The following is a 20,055-nucleotide window of genomic DNA, read 5'->3' as shown; positions in this document are numbered from 1 at the left end:
AACAGGCTTTCTTTGGTTTCTATGAATTTTTAATTGGAAGATGGTGCCATGTCTGATCATTATTGTGGTCTAGTGGTGTTGCAGCACACTTACTAAAATGAGGCTAAACAAGGAAATGCCACCAGCAAGGAGGAAAAATTTCACTTCCCGATTGGCAAGGCTGCACAGTTGGGTGTATATGCAAATGCTAAAAAAAACCCAAACGTCTTGGCAAAGAAACAATTTTTAAAAAGGCTCAAATCTGCTGCTGGAAACTCTTCGATACAGAAAGCTTTTTTGGTGTGTTTGTTAGGAAGGAGAACAGCGATGCCTAATACAGCCTGGCAAAAAGAAGAAAGTCACTCATTTGGACATATTCATCCATTTTGACTGGTACTCCATGAATCAATGAAACACCAGAATTAGTAATATTGTGGTTTGATATTCTTGGTTCTTCTGTTTTTAATGTAAAGTATGTTTGCGCTTTGGGCTTTAACATTTATGAAAATTATAATATTCTAATGTTGGTCTGCTTGTACATACACATGAACTTTACCATTCACGGCACGACACGAAAGATCACGAAAGATGATCTGGGTCACCTACACACCAAAGGCCATTTACCACAGGCTCAGCATAACCTTGTTCTTTGACCAATATGTCAACCTTATAGGTTTGTAGGGGAAAGAAGCTGGAAAGGTCATACTCTGGGTTGATTTTGAAGGACATAGTTTGGAGCAAGGTCTTCAGGAAGTGCTCCATCAATAGGAGAACTCATAAAAATGTTTTGAGTTCACATCTATTAACATGCAAACACAGATTTTATTTATAGAAGTCCAGAATTTATAGAATTTTAATTAGAAGATAACAAATTGTCTGTTAATAATTGTGATTTAGTAGTGATACAAAGTAAACTTCTGGTAAAAGAAAAAATCAATTAGGTCTACAAAAACACTGAAAATACTAGAAATTGTTGTTTTGTTTTGTTTTTTTGATTGGGTCATTCCTGAGCTTTATGCACAACTAGAGTTCTTGTCTGGCTTTTTGCATGCTTCATCACATGTCAAAATGAAATTTCGACATTTTTCACAGCATAAGTAAAAATTCTGTTGATATTGGAGTTTCTATGTTAGTTCTGGGGTTAGTGTGAGGGTTATCTTTTTTTTTCTATAAATTTTTAATTAGAAGATGATAAACTGTAAATTATTGTGGTTTAGTAGCGATGCAAAGGGTTACTTGTAGCACACTTATAAATGATTCAATTTCAAGTAAAAAATCCATTATGTCTACAAAAACCTGTCTATTGCCTCAGTCTGGACAGGAGGAACAGTCTAGACTAAGGAAGGAAATGCCGCCAGCAAAGCGGGCAAATTTCACTAGCGGACTTGCAGGGTTGCACCCTTAGGTGTGTGTGACAGCTCTGAAAGGGGGCTTACCCTCAGAGGTCTGCAGGACCAAGATTTAGGGCAAAATGTTTTAGATTAGAAAGTCTGTTTTGTTTTTAATAACATCATTGCTTGACTGGAGGGCTTATGTACACCTAACCATCAAATTTAATTGACAAAACCCATTTTAAAAAGATATTTTAATGTCATGTACTTGCATTTCTGTAACTACAATGTGAGAAAGTCCAAGAATATTAAAATATGCAAAAAAAGCGTATACTAAAGATACTTTATGTGAATCGTTAGTCACTACTCGCAGTTTAGTGTTAAATGCATCGGTGCAATTATTTACTAAATGTTTGCTCTGAGGATGTGTTCAGAACAAATTCATGTCAAATCAGACTGAGGGCCCCACTTTCATCTTGTTCTTCTGGATGATATTTATGGTCATTTATTTCCTGTTTTACTTTGACAGTTTCCTTTTGAGTCTTGCACTGAGCATAGTTTCCTCCCTGTGTGATTGTCTTGATTGTCTGTGTCTTGTTTTCCCTCAGCTGTCCTCACTTCCCTAATCATCATCTGTTTATAAAGAATCCTGTCTCCCATTTACCTGCTTGTTGGATGACTGTGTGGGCGCGGGTGAGTAATGTCAGCAGTTGGGTGTGACCTTTCAATTATTGTCTGGTCTTACTGGTGTAATGGGAAAGGCTTTAGGACCCAGGGGACCTGTCATTTGCACTGATGAGCGGCTGTGAACAATGGTTGTGTGAGTAGGTGAAGAGCCTGAGAAGTTTTGTCTTCTACACAAACGGTTGTTTTAAATCTCTACAGCAGAGGTTCGAGGTACAGGCTGTTTTTCTTTTTAGTGTGTGTTGTGTGTGGTTTTTTTTTTTTTTTTTTTTTTTAAATTCGTTGAAATGTATTTGATGTTTATTGTATTTTATGTTTTTAGTAGTGATTTTAGAAGACAAGCCAGGTGTGCAGCAAACAGTTGTCTGCTGGAGGTATGTTAACTTACTTTTTTTTTTAATGTCAAATATATTATATTTATGCACTACAATCTAATTTATATTGTATTGCCTCCTACAGGACAGGCTGCACGTGTGAATTTGTCACTGTTTTTCCTCCTCCTTTTTGTTGCGTTTTTCTCCCAAGTTGGTTTTAGAGTAGGGTCACCTTTTAAAACTGTTTTTTATGCCGGGTTTGTTTTTATTTCTACTGGGCTGGTGCAATATTAGTCAGGCAATGTGCAATCCCTGAGCTGGGCTCTTACCTTAGGGGAATTAGGTCTTTTAGAGGTGCTCCGTGTGGATTTGCAGTGAATAAGTTTTAGTAAGAGTGATTTTAGTGCCACCGATTACTGCCTGAACTAAAACACCTAGTGAATGCGATAAGTGTTCTGTTGGGCTCGTATTTATTTGGGGTGGATTTGTTTCTTTTAAAGCAATGAGCATCTGGGACCACCGGGGTAGAGCAAGTCCTCAGGTGATAATTGCATTGCTGACAGGTTGCACCAATAAGACTATATTGTGGTCGTTAGTGACCTTTTCCATTTTGATGTTTTAGGCCTTTTGCAAACCCTTTGTTTTCTTTTCTTTTAAAATAATAAATTTTAACGTATCTGACTGATATCGACCCTCTTGTCCCGTTTATTCTGGGCTCGTTCCTGTAAGAGCTCTGGGCCTGAAAGTTTGCACGAGTAGTATAGAGGCCCTTGGTGGCTTTTACTCGCTACGCTGGTTTTTGCTGCTTTTTGCTGCTTTTTGGATTAAGGATTTTGGCTTTGGGTAATGGTCACCAGGAATTGTTAAAGAACTTTGGCAGGGGTATAGGTCTGGAGCAAAGGCCTTGGCTTTTTCTGGGAATTTCTAAAAAGGCACTGGTAGTAACTGTTTTTTGGGGGGTTTTTTTGTTTGTTTTGTTTTGTTTGCAGTCTGCAGCTGGATGGGGGGGGGGGGAAGTGCATGAGTTTTACTGCCTGCTGAAAATTGCAATGAAAGAACTGGTCAAGGTACATCATGATGATGATGATGATGATGATGATGATGATGAAAAAGGCTGACAAGAAGATGCAGGTAGATGTGATTTGACATAGCTTGGCAGTTCAGACTGACTGAGACACTTAAGCAATGTGTAGTTGATTTCAAACATGCATCAGTGTGCAAAGATCTTAATCCAATTCTCGTTTTGTAAAGATGAATTCCAAAATGACCAAAGAAATCAGGACATGAAAAACAAAAGAGGGCAAACAAGAGCCTGCTCAGACTATTCCAGTCCACTCTGAGAGATTCCAGAGGCTCTATACTCTGGGTTTGAGGTATCTCCTAAAACCACTAAGATGCAATAACTTAGAGGTTTGGTCATGTTGCAATTCTCTGTAGGCCGAATTTTTTTCTTTTTTTTTGAGTATACCACCAAATCACAATAGACATCTTGATTTGCTTTATATTGTAATTTAAATCCTACAATAATAGAACCTCAACAACTAAATGACTCCTTATGAGCAAGGACTTGGCAACAGTGGGAAGGAAAAATGCCCTTTCAACAGGAAGAAAGCAGCATAGGCTATTGCAGTGTAACTATGGGAAGTTTCAGGGTCACCTCATCCAGCCCTAACTATTTGCTATGTCAAAAAGGAACATTTTAGGCCTAAGTAGAGGGTGTGTCTCTTGAATCAAAGCTGGGAGCTGGTTCCACAGAAGAGGATCTTTAAAGCTGAAGGCTCTGCCTCCAATTTTACTTTAAAATATTCTAGGAACAACAGGGACGTGAGGTGGGCAAATGAACTGAATCATTTCTTTAACAGGGTTGATTAATCCAGGATGCAGTCTTCAACATCGGCTATAGACTCACCCACCCCCACTGCTGCTGTTCCACCTCTGACACCTCAGACACTTCACACCTCCTCCACTCATACTGCTCACTACTCCCAACCAAAGCATCCAGTTCACATCAACACATGGCTCCAGCCTGTCTCAACCTGTCACATCTTCAACCTGAGGCTGAGGCTGGGGAGAGTTCCACAGCTCTGGAAAACCTCTTGTGTCGTACCAGTGCCAAAGACTCCACGTCCCAAGGACCTCAACAGCTACATGCTGGTGGCTCTGACATCCCACTTGATGAAGACCCTGGAGCGGTTGTTCCTGGCTCAGCTTCGGCCCCTGGTGAGCTCATGACTGGACCCACTTCAGTTTGCCTACCAGCCTGGTACTGGAGTGGATGATGCATTCATTCATCTCCTACATTGTTCCCTCTGTCACCTGGAGACCGCTGGGAGCACTGTGAGAATCATGTTCTTTGATTTCTCACAGTGCCTTTAACACCATTCTTCCCACAGTACTGAAGGATAAGCTGGAGAACTCAGGAGTGGACCATCACCTCACAACATGGATACTGGGCTACCTCACCGACCGACCACCGTATGTGAGAACTCAGGGCTGTGTGTCGGACAGGGCCGTCTGCAGTACGGGGGCCCCACAGGAAATGGTTCTGGCTGCTTTCCTCTTCACAATCTACACTGTAGAGGTCTCTCCCAACTCCACCCAGTTGCAATTCAGATGCACTCTACAGAAGAGGGCAGAGCACTGAACCTGCTGCGAAGGCTGTCTTTTGGGATGAAGGGCCCACTCCTGAAGACTTTCTATGACTCTGTGGTGTCTTCAGCCATCTTTTATGGTGTGGTCTGATGGGGCGGCAGCATCTCTGCTGGGGACAGGAAGAGACTGAACAAGCTGATCAAAAGGGCCAGCTCTGTTCTAGGATGCCCTCTGGACCCAGTGGAGGTGGTGAGTGACAGGAGAATGGTGGCTAAGCTGTCATCCCTGTTGGACAACATCTCCCACCCCATGCATGAGACTCTGACAGCACTGAGCAGCTCCTTCAGTGGCAGGCTGCGGCACCCACGATGTGGGATGGAGAGATTTCACAGGTCTTTCCTTGCTGTCACACTCTACCACATGGTCTCTGCAGGTGAACACACACATGCATACAGACACATCCCAGTGCCAAGTGCAATCTACCAATATAACAGTATAATTAGTACTTCAAAATACTATATACAATAGATTATTCTTTTAAAAAAAAAAAAATCTTTGTTTTTTTTTCTCCTTATTTTTACTGGTCTTAACTTGTACTTTTTGCCATAACCAAAATATTTTTCACGTGTGGGACTAATAAAGGTTTGTCTCATCTTATAACTTATGACATTAAATCACAATAGTCTAGCCTATAGGTAATATGTGATCTAAATTTTCTGCATCACTCTGAGACAGGATGCTTCTACATTTAGAGATGTGCAAATGCAAGAAAGCAGTCTTACATATTTGTTTAATATGCACATATGTAACCTTTACTGAAACCTGAGTGAAACTTTTTAAATGAACCATTCCTCTGCAGATGATCAGTTTGCCATTTTAAAACTACTTTGAAGAATATTTGAAATGAAAGGAAGGTTTGAGAAAGTTAGCAAGGTCAAGTGATGGCTTAAGTAATAGTTTTATTGCAGCCATCTTTAAGACCTGTTGTATGTAGTCCACATGCCAGGAAGAAAATATGTGCTCAGTTAGGGGTGGGGGCAGGGAATTCATCCCAATACTGTAGCTGGAGGATAACAATGTTGCAAATAGTGGTTGTGTAGTTTTAAAGAGGGAAGCTCAAGTACAGAAACTTACAACTGAAAACAGATTAACACATGTAAAAAAGCATGGATGCTCATGAGGATAAGAGTGAATAAAATAAGGAATGAGAACTTGACAAACACAGATGCTAAGAAGCTGGTGTGATCAATTGTACATGTGAACTGAGGCACGCAACAGAACAACTCCAGATGATTGTGAAAGCACCTGCCACGCATGTGGGAATGACCGCACTGATATAAGATGTGAGAGATCCACTGAGTACTACAGTGGAACAGTTAAGTCAGATATATATAATCCTGGTTTTCATAATCTTTCCTACTACTGCTATGGTATGAATTGGCATACAGACATCTGGGCAAGACTTTAAACATAGTGGTGGTACAGGTGGCTTAAGGATGCCTTTTTTTGGTATGTAAGTGCATGATGGTCAGACACAAGGGATGCTTTGCTGCTAGTGGTGGGTATGCAATATTTAAGTAAAATATAACTTACTAAGTGGGGGAAAAAGATGAACTAGAATACTCTGCAATACAAATATGGCTAGGGAAGTGTCTTGTTCAAATTTTTTCAGAAGGAAGTACAGGAAAAATGTGTCGTTTAAAATATTTTATTTGCTTCGGCAGTTGAAATTACAAGTTACAGCGCTGGACCTCTGTGAGTGCAGCCATCTGTGTTCACTGAAACAATGACCCTCATCGGGCTGTACAGTTTTTGTACTGGTCAGTAACAAATGATTATTGTGCCTGTCGTCTTCTGAAACCCATCCTGATGTCTCCATTCAATGTCCTCTCCGTCTGCTCTTCGTCGACCTCCTATCTGCTCCTTTTTCCTGGAATCACAAAGACGGACACAAAAACACCTCACTGCCTAGCCTTGATCATTTCAATATTAGGGATTCTAATATCTAGTCAGGACATTCTGTTCGGACTCCCTTTGACTCAGAGAATATCCTTATAACCATTATCAAGTGTGATGTGTAAGCATGCTGCAAAACCCTCTGCGCTACTACGTCAACTCCTCAATATTTCAGCCCAGTCACACCACTGGACGAAGCTTTTGACCCTCAAACACAGAACGCCAACTTGATTATGCGCACACTGCACTGTGTATATAAAAATAATAAAACAGCTTTTAATCATTTTCAGCGCTAACAGAAGGAGGCATTATGATCATCTATAATCCTTGCTTTTAAAAAAGGGTCCTTACTCTTATAACTGCATGACATGTCAAGATGGTGAAAAATGACATGTGGGGATTTCATTGCTCTTAGCACACGCTAGGAAGGAGAAAGAACTGATGGAAATGGTGAGGTAATGGAAGAACTAATAGATGAGAAGGAATTTGGATGTTCGAATGATGGACAAGGAACAAACATTAATATCAACTCGGGAAAAGTCTGCGCTGGATTTAACTCTAGTGTCAAGATATGCAGCTGGAATTTGCAATTGGGATGTATAGGGGGTAAGGAGGTATGTTACCCTTCTGCTGGAAAGGGATGATAATCCTGGAAAAGGATAACTTGTATAAAGACTATGTAGACTTGCTGATCTCATGGTATGGAAATGGATTATATAGGAATTTTACTGGCAATACTAAAGTGTTCTGGCCCATTTAAGATATAAATGGGCTGTATGTAACCCATATCAATGGTAGCATGACAACACCTTGGAGTGTTTTTAAGTAGGCAAAAGGGGCTCAGGGACAAAATTGGGGCATTCTAAAACTTCTGACCGGATGTATGTATGTCTGACTGATCCACTCACTCCCTGCCTCCATCCAGGCCATGCGACATATGGTCATCTGCTCAACCACAGAGCTAACCCAGCACTCTAGACTGCCAATTCTTGTGTTCGCTGAATACGTGTCTGTGGTCCAGTGTGCTGTTTTATGCAGCTTTGTATTTCTAAGGTATTCTTGGTTTGAGAAATGATCAGCTTTTATATTACCTTTTGTTGGGTAATTGAAATCCTAGTCTGCTTTACAGAAATGTGTTTCTTAAATTAGTGACTTACCACAAATACTTTTTTTTTTTTTTTTTTTTTTTTCCCCCCCATCTGGGGTGAGCGGAGAAAGACATCAGGTAACTCATTTACATTATATAGAGAGCAAGGATTCCTTTAGTTAAACTGTTGATGATAGGTAAGGAAACGTGTATGGAATCTTGCTGCAGTATGTATATTGTCGTCTGTCACACAAGTATGTGAAATCATTCCAAGTTTGAAAATATAAGATGACCTGTACTTGAATGTCAGGCAGCGAGAAGTGTATTATGAGTAAGTGCATCATTATTTGCTTTGCTCTGTTACAGAAGCGATGGCGTCATTTTGTGCCTGTGGGATGCTCGTTTTCCTCGGTCTTTTCCTGATTTCATTTACACCACATTGCAATGGAGGAAACATTCTTGTGGTTCCTGTAGATGGCAGCCACTGGGTCAATCTGAAAATCCTGCTCGAAGAACTTCATGCCAGGGGACACAACCTCACTGTAATCAGGCCGTCTACCAGCTGGTACATCTCTGAAAAGTCTGATCTATACACATCCATTACAGCTGAAAAAGATGAAGATCTTGAGCATTTTTTAGAGGGGCCCGTAGAGGAATGGATCAGGGTATGTGATATCTTTGGCTCCATTTGGTGGGAAATTGAGTAATTTGTGTATGATAAACATGTTTTAAATACCCTTTCCATTTTTAGATACAAAGAGGACGAGCTTCACTGCTGAATTCCTTGAAACTTGTAAAAAATTTCCTTTCTGTGATTTTTCAACTCCATTCACTGTGGTCTGAGGTCATAAACCAAATCCTTGATGATCAAAATATGGTGAAAAGATTAGCTTCCCAGTATGATCTGGTTCTAATTGATCCAGCCATGCCATCAGGGGCTGTTCTAGCCAAATATCTCAAGCTTCCCTTAGTGCTTTATGTACGCTGGATCCCTAGAGGGGAAGGCCACTTTGTGTTGGCCCCTTCACCACTTTCTTATATCCCGGTGCCAGGATCTGGCTTGACAGACAAAATGAGCTTTATCCAGAGGATCAAAAATATATTTTTCTATATCTTTACATTGTTCCAGCAGAAATTCTTGGTGGGCCCAGTCTATGATGACATGTGTGATAAGTATATTGAGGGTGGATGTGACATCATCTCATTACTACAGGAAGCAGACATTTGGCTGTTCAGGTCAGATTTTGTGTTTGAATTCCCTCGCCCCACTATGCCAAATGTTGTCTATATAGGAGGATTTCAGTGCAAACCAGCTCAGCCTCTGCCAGCAGAGCTGGAGGAGTTTGTTCAGAGTGCCGGGCAGCATGGAGTGATCATCATGACTCTGGGAACTTATGTCAATGCTTTGCCCAAAGAGATTGCAAATGAAATCGCCAGCGTCTTTGCTGAGATGCCCCAGAAGGTAACAAATGCTGCAGTCTTTGCTTTGTCTCTTAATTGGACAGGTTAACATTATGCTAGTTTAATAGAATGTTCTTCTTGTCTCTCCATGTTGCCTCTCCATGAAGAAAGATAAGTGCTCTTATTCAACATTGTGAGCTGAAAAAGTTATTTTTCTGTTCAGGTGATCTGGAGGCATAAAGGAGACCGTCCCTCTACACTGGGAAACAACACTCTATTAGTCGACTGGATGCCACAGAAAGATCTTCTGGGTCATCCACAGACCAAAGTCTTTGTAGCTCATGGAGGAACTAATGGTGTCCAGGAGGCCATTTACTATGGGGTCCCTGTGCTCGGCATACCCTTGTTCTTCGACCAGTATGACAACCTTCTACGACTGCAGGAGAGAGGAGCTGCAAAGATCATTCAGCTAGTTGATGTTAATGGCCACAGTTTTGAGCAAGGTCTTAAGGAAGTGATCCATCAAGAGAGCTACAGGCAGAACATTCAAAGACTGTCACGTCTGCACAGAGATCAGCCAATAACACCCATGGAGCAGGCCGTCTTCTGGGTAGAGTATGTGATGCGCCACAAAGGGGCTCGTCACCTACGTACAGAGGCTTATAAGATGCCCTGGTACTCTTACTACTGTTTAGATGTACTGTTCATATTGCTGTCTGTGGTCACTGCTCTGCTCCTCTCTGTTCTGTCTATTTTTAGATTTCTGTGTTGCAAAAGAGTAAGAAAGATAAAAGCTAAACAAAGCTGAATGAGCTGGGACATTGCAATCGTGTCCCTAGTTTTGTAGTTTCACTGCAAAACATGCTAATTATGACTTGGTATTTTTTTTCTTAAGTAAAGTGATAATAAAAAAACCTCTAGAACCCTATTTTTGGAAAGAAGTTGCTATTAAATAAGAACAGAATCTAATGATTTGAAGAGAAGAAATGCATTAAATGTTTAAACTCTAATTTCTACTGCATGGAAAAATATTTTTTGGCTTTGATGGCAAACTTAAAACAAATTGGAATGTATTTAAAAACAGGCATGATTTTTGTCATGGAAGACACTGCATAGACCTGGGAACACTTTGGGAAATCACTGACTGTTGTGGCATTTCAACCAGTAACCCTTAATACAGGAAGCTCTGGGACAGGCTCTCTGCTTGAAAAGGAACCGGGGAGGAGACTTGGCCAGCTCTAACTGCTTCTTAACCCTCAGGATGTTGATCCTGCTCTCTCTGAACGTGTGCCCGCAGGGCCCACTACTTAAGCGCTCCTCTCAGGCACACCTGTTATTAGCAGCTCTCCTTTAAATCTGTGCACTTGATAACTAACTAGATTTCAATAGTGGTCTGGAAAAGTAGGCCCCAAGGATCTGTTCATTTTTAAGGCTAGAATAACCTGCAAGAGCTCTCAGTGATGTTATAGTAATATGGTGGTTTTTACCTTTACTCTTTCACAAAAGGTAAAAAACCAAATGTCTACAATTTTAGACGTTCTGAATGCAGAATTGCTTAACGCAATTTAGCAGGAGCAAAGCTGAAACCAAATCAAACAATCATATACTCAAGTGACTTTAATTATACTTACCTAATTAACCTACTCTGATCTAATGCTGATTTGTGATACTGATCTTGGACCAGAAACAGGAGGTTGGGCACATTCAGAATGAAGATGCCCCTAAAGTCCAACAGGGAAACGGCATGCCTTGGAAATTCAATCCCCAAGTATGCAGTGAAAATCCAAATCTTAAAGTTCTTATCCACAGGAAAACCATTAAAATCTTGGAAGCTGTAATTCAGCAGGAAAACAAAAGAAATCCAAATCCTCTTGAATTTATAATCAACACAGCAAAAATAAGCAGAGAAAAAGCTGAAAAATACATAACCAAGTTGATTGCTCTGGCATCTCTACTAAAACGTTGAACTCTTAGGTTGATTCTTCTGTACTGCTCATATCACAGGAGGCTAAGCGATGAATAAATGATCTCTTCTGCACAAAACTTTTATACCTGGTCCTCCTTTCTCCCTCCTCTTTCTTTCTGGACGTCACATCTAGTGAGATGACGTCTCACCTGTTGTGATATCTAATCACTCGATGTTAGCAACTTCATCACATATAAATATAATTTTCTTAATGCTTCATTTAGTTTTTACTAATTTACTTCAACAGGATTTTTCATCAGCTCGGTCTAACATCAGTATCATTACTCTTTATGATTCCAACATTCTCTTTTTAACTCTTCAAAACTTCAAAACTCGTTAGTCACAATATACTCAAAGGTTTCTTTTTCAAATTATAAATGTTAAAGTCAGAGATCCTCTTAGATTAGCGCCGCCTCGGTGTCTCTGTAACTCCCCCCTACTTTTCTTCTCTAACACAAACACACACACTCGCGCGCACACATCTTTGCACAACCAAGCCACTCCATATGGAATCTCAGTGAGAGGCCTGTAATTAGAATCATTGTCATATTTTCCTATTTGTTGTATTGGTTACATGTATAACATAAACTATCAGCAAAATCACAGAAATTATGATTCCATGTTTAACAGTTACACATACCATTTCTCTTATTTAAATCATGCATAATCATGAGCTGGTGACACATTTACATGGACGTTGTGTTATCTGGACTAAAAAGAAGAGGGACCATCCAGCTTGTCTTCAGCTCTCACTTTAAAGCCTGCATTTCTGATGGTATATTGGAATTCGCTCACACATCTTGAATGGCATCATCAATCATGGAAGGTTTAACAGACTTTACAGCAACAAATGAGTAGAATCACTAACTAACGTAACAAGCATAATTTTAGATTGTGGGAGGAGTGTCTTGGGAGAATCCGCACACTCCAGAGAGACAGGCCTAAACTGGGAAGTAATGTACTGGGATGTAAACCCAAGACCTTCATGCTGTGTGACAGCAATGCTAACCACCTCACCACCATGCTCACACGGTGACAGCACCCTCCTGCAAGTGAGACTTCAGTAGTGTTTCATTAAATATTAAATACTAAATACTAATAAGTTACTCTTAATACTTTGAAATACTGTGGGTTGAACTGATTTATCTGCATCCAAGACTAACATCAAAATTTTATTGAATAATACACATTAAACCTTATTAAAAAATATTAATAGTATATGGATTGTCTGCTCAACCCAGAGAGCTAAACCAGTGACAACCTTTTACGACTGCAGAAGAAAGGAGCTGGAAAGATCATTCAGTTGGTTGATTGGTACTCTTACGACTCTTTAGATGTAATGTTCCTAATGGTGTCTGCAGTCACTGCTCTGCTCCTCTCTGTTCTGGTTATTTTCAAATTTCTGTGTTGTAGAAAAGTAAGAAAGAAAAAAAAGCAAACAAAGCTAAATAAGACCCATTTTAAAACGAGAAAAAAGGATTTAAAGGTTCATTATAAGATCAAAAAAGTGTTCTTTGAGTACTCCTATCACTCCCAACCTGCTGCAGCAGATGGCTGTCTCTCCCTGAGTCTGGCTTCTTCTTGTTGAAAGGATGTTTTTCCTTCCCACTGGTACCAGGTGCTTGCTCCAAAGTAATTTACAAATTTACAAATACATATAAAAATACATTTTCTTAAGAATGTGATACTTTGATTTTGCTACAAAAACAAAAAACAAAAAAACAAAGAAAAGTCAATTGGACCTACTTTTTAAGAAAAATGCTAAGTAAAATTTTGACATGTTCAAAGCATTGACAAAAAAATCTAATAATCTTTAAGGGTCTATGCATACCTATCCATCATATTTGATCAGGAATACCTTTTAAAATTATATTGAATGACTTATACTCATGTAAACACTCTACTGGAAGTTTTTTTTTTTTACATTTTTATTAATGTATTAAATCTTTATTCAACATCAAAACTCATAAAACAAAATGAAACAAATCAGATTATTAATACAAAAATCCAACTTATTGCGCTCTTCACGTACAGAAGTCTTAATGAGAGCTCTGGATTCTCCCATAAAGACAAAAGCATTCAGCTATAGTGTGTTCTGTAGTTTCAAAATAAGGTGCAAAATAAGAGAATGCTGTTTTGAGACAACTGCAAAGTATAGCAGATGTTAAGAGTTTATGCAAATAAAAAGGAAATTTACCCAATATTGCTTTTTCTATTAAAATGAAAATAAAAGAGGTACCATCACTGAGTCTTGGGGCAAGAAACAGGAAGAAATCCAAAGACAAGTAGCAGGCCTGTGCCCAAAGCTAGGAAATGCAGCAGGACAGCTGAACAGCTCCGTATCAGGAGAGTTATGTTGGGGAGGGCCTGCCAGAAAGAACATTCACAGACTACATGGATAAGCTGAAAATTCACTCTGTCCCGTCATAGACAGGTTGTTAATGGTTGTAAAATGGTACTTTTCAACACAGGAAAATTCTATACTGAGCGATACGTCAGTTGATGCCCTTCCTGGTACAACCCAAAAGGGGATTTTTGTCTCATCCTGGAAACATGAGTCATTTGATTGTTAGGCAAACGTGTAAAACAAAACACTATAAAGTCACAAATCTTATCAATGAATACAAAGAAATAGATTTCAAATTTAAATTAAAAAAATGTAAAAATAAGGTAATTTTTTAGAATATACTACAATATATCTGCTACTGTATTTTGTGAAAATACACTACCTCCTGCACAACATTATCCATGAAACCCTTTTTTCTCCTGTTTAATAAAGTTACAGCGACCTTATTCTTTAGTTTATCATTCTTTAGAAACTTTAATTTCCCATTTTCTGCAGTCATTTTTAGAATCTGTAACATCTTAAGCAATTAGATCACTGTGAACTGAAGCAAACAACATATATCAGTAGTGCACTGAGTGTATTAATGCAAGTATGTGGATGTGTATGCATAAAAAAAGGTAAATAAAGCATCCAAAACACTGAAACTAAATGATCTCCTGTTGCTGGTGAGAAAAGAAAGAAAAAAGACCAGCAAACCAAACCCTGTACAGGTGCGGCACTGCAAGACCTCTACCACTCCTTATGTGTTTTACACAAAACCAGGAAGAAAATACAGAAAACAAGTAAGCAGTATGGGAGGAGTCGTCACGTGTCAGTGTTAGTGGCTGATAAACCATAATACCTGTTCAGGCGGAAAGGGTTAACAGAAAGCAGCAGGTTTAGACATGATCTATCCAGATTTAAAGTCACCACAACTCCCAAAAGTTCCAGTAATTGTCAGTGAATTTGCTTTCTTACAAATGCCAGACATGAATGTGCATAGTTTTTTTTAAGAAGCATTTATTGGCAGAGATGTTCATGCTGTGTGTCATCTTGCCTGCTAATATGAACCAGTGCCAGGGATGTGTTAAATTCCCTTGAATTTCAAAGTAATTCTGTTGCAATAAGTCATCTTGCCTTATGTTTAAACCTCATGAGCACAAATGTCTCTCAAACAATAACTCAACATAACTAAAAAAAAAATCCAAAATAAATCTTCTGAATCTATTGATCATTCAATGTTTTAATCTACATTTAAAATATCTTAGATATGACAAACCCCTCGCACTCTTCACCTGCCAAGCATCATTTTTATTCTGTATACGTCCTGAATGAAATCCAAAAGGGACTAGAAAGCGGCAGGCATTAGGACCCAGCAGAGACATCAATAACAACTGCATTTTTTTCCTTCCTGGGGAAATTGAGATGGTTGTTTTTCTCTGGCATGTTAAAGCAAAGAAGCAGCAAGAGTGGGCTCACCAAGCGAAACGGTATTATGAAAATTATCTCACAAGTTTGCACTTTTTCTTGAAAATGTATCTGCAAAGTGTAGAGGCACTAATGATTAGCTTACACAAAGCCATGATCGGTGCAGCTATTGTGAAGTAACATTTTAAGTGCATGTCCCCCTCCTTGGATGTGTAATGAGCAGCCATTAAGAACCTGTAGCTGACACCCTACATTTTCAAAATTTACTAACTTTACTGCAATTTACAATCACAGCTCCGTGGACAGTCATGTAAGACACATACAAATACTCCTTTAGAGTGATTACTGGGCATTTATTTTCTTATAAATATTAACAATATTTAGAAGTTCTTGTGACAAATGATCCATAGGAGGCAGCTTTGATTGTTTCCCCTTTACTTCTTGGTATTTGTAATTTTTTTTTTAGAAGCCTTAATTAGTATGAAAATAAGAAAATACAGTGTACATAAAATACACATTAAAATCTAATAATATTCTTGATGGTTACACAACTCTTGTGGGGGCATTTTTATGCATGAAGTACTTTTACTGTACTATCCCTGGTTATACTTTTCAAAGTAGTGTAGCTTGAAACGTCATGGTTTTAGTAAAGGTTCTAAATTCTTCCTTCGACTGATCCTAAGTGGATCGTAAGAGGAATGTCTGAGGCCTTTCCACTAGATTTAATGTTCAAATATGGCCAAATAACCTCTAGGTCAAATCCCCGAGGAAAATAAATACATTCCATAAGAGCATGATAGCTTATGTATTTACCATCAGTTTGTCTTTTTTTTGACACATTAGTCTGGTATAAGCATTGTACTTATGTGACAGCAACAGTTACAAAGCTACTCACACTGTAACGGTATCAGTTGCCTGATATCACTAAATTAAATAATAAAACTGACTTGTCACGTGTCACTGGTAACTAATTTACCAGAGAAAGAACTGCTCTTGTATAACACTGGAGTTTGAACCCATATGTAAGGATTCCGTCTGATGCATTGGTAGTCCCTGGGCAAGCAGGACTACTGTTGCCTCTTTTTACTGTGGGTAAGGGAATTTCAGACACATTTTCCTTCTCCTGTTGACAGTTGTTGAAAGTTTCCGCTCTTTACAAATGTATAAAATAATCTTGAATTGTACAGTATATATTTAGTCAAACTTTTTAACCTTTACTTGTCATATATATGTTGACTGATATGACCCTTTCTCCTTCTGACATTATAGGAACCATGGCTTCACATCGTGGGTGGGGGCTGTTTGTTATACTCACTGTTTGCCTCATTTCATTAACACAACATTGCAATGGAGGAAACGTCCTAGTTTTCCCTGTAGATGGCAGCCACTGGATCAATATGAAAATCCTTCTAGAAGAACTTCATGCCAGGGGACACAGCCTCACTGTGATCAGGGCCTCAACCAGCTTCTATATCCCTGAAAAGTCTGATATTTACACCTCCATTACAATTGATTTGGGTGAAGATGTAGACGACTTCTTCGAGGTGTACCTTCAAGAGCATATGAGGGTATGTGATTATGGATTTACTGTATTTATTTAGGTGTGATGCATTGTGAATCGGGCAGTGGTTAAAGGTGGAAGCTTTAGCAGTCTGATCCCAAGTTGCTCCAATCTGGTGGTAAAGCTGAGCTGAGCTTTGAATTCCCCCCAAGATTTGTAGGAAGGAGAGAAGGAAGGAGTGGAAAATTCTTTGTGTGAATAGCATAATATGCAAAACCCACTGTAAATAAACATCTACATGATCTGCACCACAGTTGTGTTTATAGTTTTATGAACGGTGAGTGATAAATATCAGAACTGAGGAACAATATTACCTCAATTCAGTGAGTTTTATGGTAAAGGAGACAATAAATAAAAGCGCTGAAGCACCTTCCCTTACTATGGCTGCCCTGCAGATACTTTGTGTGACTTAACTTAGGAACCTCCATAATGGAAAATGACCATTTGACTGGACCCTGTATCTCTTTGCTGCTGGATGAGGTGGTTGGGGAGAGGGATGTCTGTGGATTTCTGTTTAGACCGCTGCCCCAGACCTGAATAAGTGTCAGAAAATGGATCGATGTATTTATTTATGAATAACACTTTTTTTTCTAACTATTTTTAGGCACAGAGAGAAGGGGCTTCACTGCTGACTTTCCTCAAACTCACCAAGGATTTCCTTTCTATGATTCATAAGGCTCACGTGATGTTATCTGAGATGGTCAAACAAATTTTGAATGATCAAAATATGGTCAAAAGATTAAGAGATTCCCAGTATGATCTGGTTCTAACTGATCCAGCTTTGGCCCCAGGGGTTATTCTAGCCAAATATCTCAAGCTTCCCTTAGTGCTCAATGTACGCTGGATCACCAGTGGAGAAGGCCACTTTGTGTTAGCTCCCTCACCCCTCTCTTACATCCCGGTGCCAGGATCCGGCTTAACAGACAAAATGAATTTCATCCAGAGGATCAAAAACATATTATTCCATGGCATTACGTTGTTCCAGCAGAAATTCTTGGTGGGCCCAGTCTATGATGACATGTGTGATAAGTATATTGAGGGTGGATGTGACATCATCTCATTACTACAGGAAGCAGACATTTGGCTGTTCAGGTCAGATTTTGTGTTTGAATTCCCTCGCCCCACTATGCCAAATGTTGTCTATATAGGAGGATTTCAGTGCAAACCAGCTCAGCCTCTGCCAGCAGAGCTGGAGGAGTTTGTTCAGAGTGCCGGGCAACATGGAGTGATCATCATGACTCTGGGAACCTTAGTTGATGCTTTGCCCAAAGAGATTGCAGATGAAATCGCCAGCGTGTTTGCCAAGATGCCTCAGAAGGTGAGCGAGCCTCTATAATTTACAATTTTAAAGCTGATACGTTATGTTCATTATAACTGTTGCATTCATTTTCCATCAGCTAAATTATTGCAAGTACAATTTATAATTTGAAAGTTGTAGGTACTCAATAGCGTTACAAGTAACTGCCTAACTGAAGCAGAATAATTAAACAATTATAATCATATAACAATATAATTTCAGCTGTCTTTCTGTCTGACCCAGAGGTAGTGTAGATTTTTATAATTTAGGATGAACAGAAAGCCTTTAGACTGAGAGGTAAGGAGAAAGAACCAAAGGTTTGTTGAACTAAAAATCTTTTAATAACAAAAGGGGAGGAACAACTGAAAAAACATGGCAGTTGAAGAGTATATGAAGCAAGTAGGAGAGTTCATTTAAGAGTAAATCCAAATAAGCACAAAGTCTAAAAAAACAACTAAGGACAAATCCAACAGGTGAACTGTGCAGAGAGGGCAGACAAACAAAGGAGTGGAAATGACATGCAAAGCAATACTTTAAAAATAAAACAGGAAAACCACACAAAGACTACCCACAAGTCAACATTACTGTCTGTTTCATACTGATGGTCTTTATTTTTTTGTTTTCTAACCAGGTGATATGGAGGCACAAGGGAGACCGTCCCTCTACACTGGGAAACAACACTTTAATGGTGGACTGGATGCCCCAGAAAGAGCTTCTGGGTCATCCACAGACCAAAGTCTTTGTAGCTCATGGAGGAACTAATGGTGTCCAGGAGGCCATTTACTATGGGGTCCCTGTGCTCGGCATTCCCTTGTTCTTCGACCAGTATGACAACCTTCTGCGACTGCAGGAGAGAGGAGCTGGAAAGATCATCCACCTGTCTGATGTAAATGGCCACAATTTTGAGCAAGCCCTTCAGCAACTGCTCCATCAAGAGAGCTACAGGCAGAACATTCAACGAATGTCACGTTTGCACAGAGATCAGCCAGTAACACCCATGGAGCAGGCTGTCTTCTGGGTGGAATATGTGATGCGCCACAAAGGGGCTCGTCACCTGCGTACAGAGGCTTATAAGATGCCCTGGTACTCTTACTACTGTTTAGATGTAGTGCTCATATTGCTGTCTGCAGTCACTGCTTTGCTCTATTCTATTTTGGCTCTTTTTAGATTTCTGTGCTGCTGGCGAAGAAGAAAAGCAAAAACTAAACAAAGCTAATTTAGGCCATATTTGTTTAGAAATACTGTAGTCTACAGTGAGTTATGTAAAGCACTGTTTTTTTTATAGAAAAACATATATATAGCCATTCTTATCTCAAATTTTTATATGATACAAAAGACCTGACAGTTGCCTTATAATTAATGTAATGTAGTTAATTGTCAAATATACATTTGGTGATTAAATATAGATTTAGTGATACATTAAAAATCAAGATCCTGTGATTTTTAATGCCAAAGTATCAGTCTCTGACTGTTAGACGCTGACCAAATCACATTTTATTTTGTTCTTTTCTCATAAAGTGCTCTATAAATACATATTTCTAACATTTAAAAAGTAGTTTTAGTGTTTTTACTAAAAATTAATGTCTGGCAATGTCTTTGGTAATGATAATAACAATGACGATTTTATTTATATAACACTTCTCATTTGCTCTACATGGAGGATGCCTTGAAATAATCAGCAGCTGGAAAAGAAAACTCTTTTTGATAAAGCATAAACTTAGGGTTGATTTGAAAAGGTTGTCTTAGTAAAGCCAATTGCAAAGTAAATTACATTTTAATGATAATTATTTGACACACTGCTCGAGGCTTCTAAGCGTACTGATGAGGGAAATAACCCAAAGTATGAAGGGGGGAAGTTGGAATCACATCACCAGTGTAACATTCAAAAGTAATGCAAGAAAGATTGTGTGTTTATATTCATGCTGAAAATATGTGTTATGTCTTTTGTGGAGTCAGTTTTTCTTATTTGAACTGTACATTTGTAAATCAAATAAATAGAAGAAAATTACATTTACATGTTTTGCTATAGTAACATTTTTATAGTACTTTTCTACACTTTTATACTAGTTAGACAAATTAATTCACCTTTGGCATGTGACTTGTGTGTCTATCAGTGATTTAGTTTTATGACCA

General features: G+C 39.0%; 2 protein-coding genes across 6 annotated transcripts; both read left to right on the top strand.

Annotated features, from left to right (window-relative positions):
• Window positions 1–1,908: 1,908 nt before the first annotated feature.
• Window positions 1,909–11,387, top strand: LOC100694776 (UDP-glucuronosyltransferase 2C1). Of its 4 annotated transcripts, none has more exons than XM_019363762.2 (5): window positions 1,909–2,003; window positions 2,317–2,368; window positions 8,310–8,608; window positions 8,695–9,405; window positions 9,568–11,387. In XM_019363762.2, the coding sequence occupies exons 3-5, from the start codon at window positions 8,315–8,317 to the stop codon at window positions 10,150–10,152; spliced, it is 1,590 nt and encodes a 529-aa protein (XP_019219307.1). In that variant the 5' UTR covers window positions 1,909–2,003; window positions 2,317–2,368; window positions 8,310–8,314; the 3' UTR covers window positions 10,153–11,387. The 4 variants fall into 4 exon arrangements, with proteins under 4 accessions (XP_019219307.1, XP_019219308.1, XP_019219305.1 ...); XM_019363763.2 differs by lacking the exon at window positions 1,909–2,003 and adding an exon at window positions 2,010–2,207 and having other exon boundaries at window positions 2,320–2,368; XM_019363760.2 differs by lacking the exon at window positions 1,909–2,003 and adding an exon at window positions 2,010–2,207.
• Window positions 11,388–14,972: 3,585 nt separating this feature from the next.
• On the top strand, window positions 14,973–20,055 carry ugt5d1 (UDP glucuronosyltransferase 5 family, polypeptide D1). Of its 2 annotated transcripts, none has more exons than XM_019363764.2 (4): window positions 14,973–15,126; window positions 16,334–16,632; window positions 17,230–17,943; window positions 18,554–20,055. In XM_019363764.2, the coding sequence occupies exons 1-4, from the start codon at window positions 15,081–15,083 to the stop codon at window positions 19,136–19,138; spliced, it is 1,644 nt and encodes a 547-aa protein (XP_019219309.1). In that variant the 5' UTR covers window positions 14,973–15,080; the 3' UTR covers window positions 19,139–20,055. The 2 variants fall into 2 exon arrangements, with proteins under 2 accessions (XP_019219309.1, XP_019219310.1); XM_019363765.2 differs by lacking the exon at window positions 14,973–15,126 and adding an exon at window positions 16,031–16,156.

The sequence above is a fragment of the Oreochromis niloticus genome, linkage group LG10 (genome assembly GCF_001858045.2).
Source record: "Oreochromis niloticus isolate F11D_XX linkage group LG10, O_niloticus_UMD_NMBU, whole genome shotgun sequence".
Classification (NCBI taxonomy): domain Eukaryota; kingdom Metazoa; phylum Chordata; class Actinopteri; order Cichliformes; family Cichlidae; genus Oreochromis; species Oreochromis niloticus.
The sequence above is the reverse complement of the archived record's forward strand: the minus strand, read 5'-3'. Positions and strand labels throughout refer to the sequence as shown.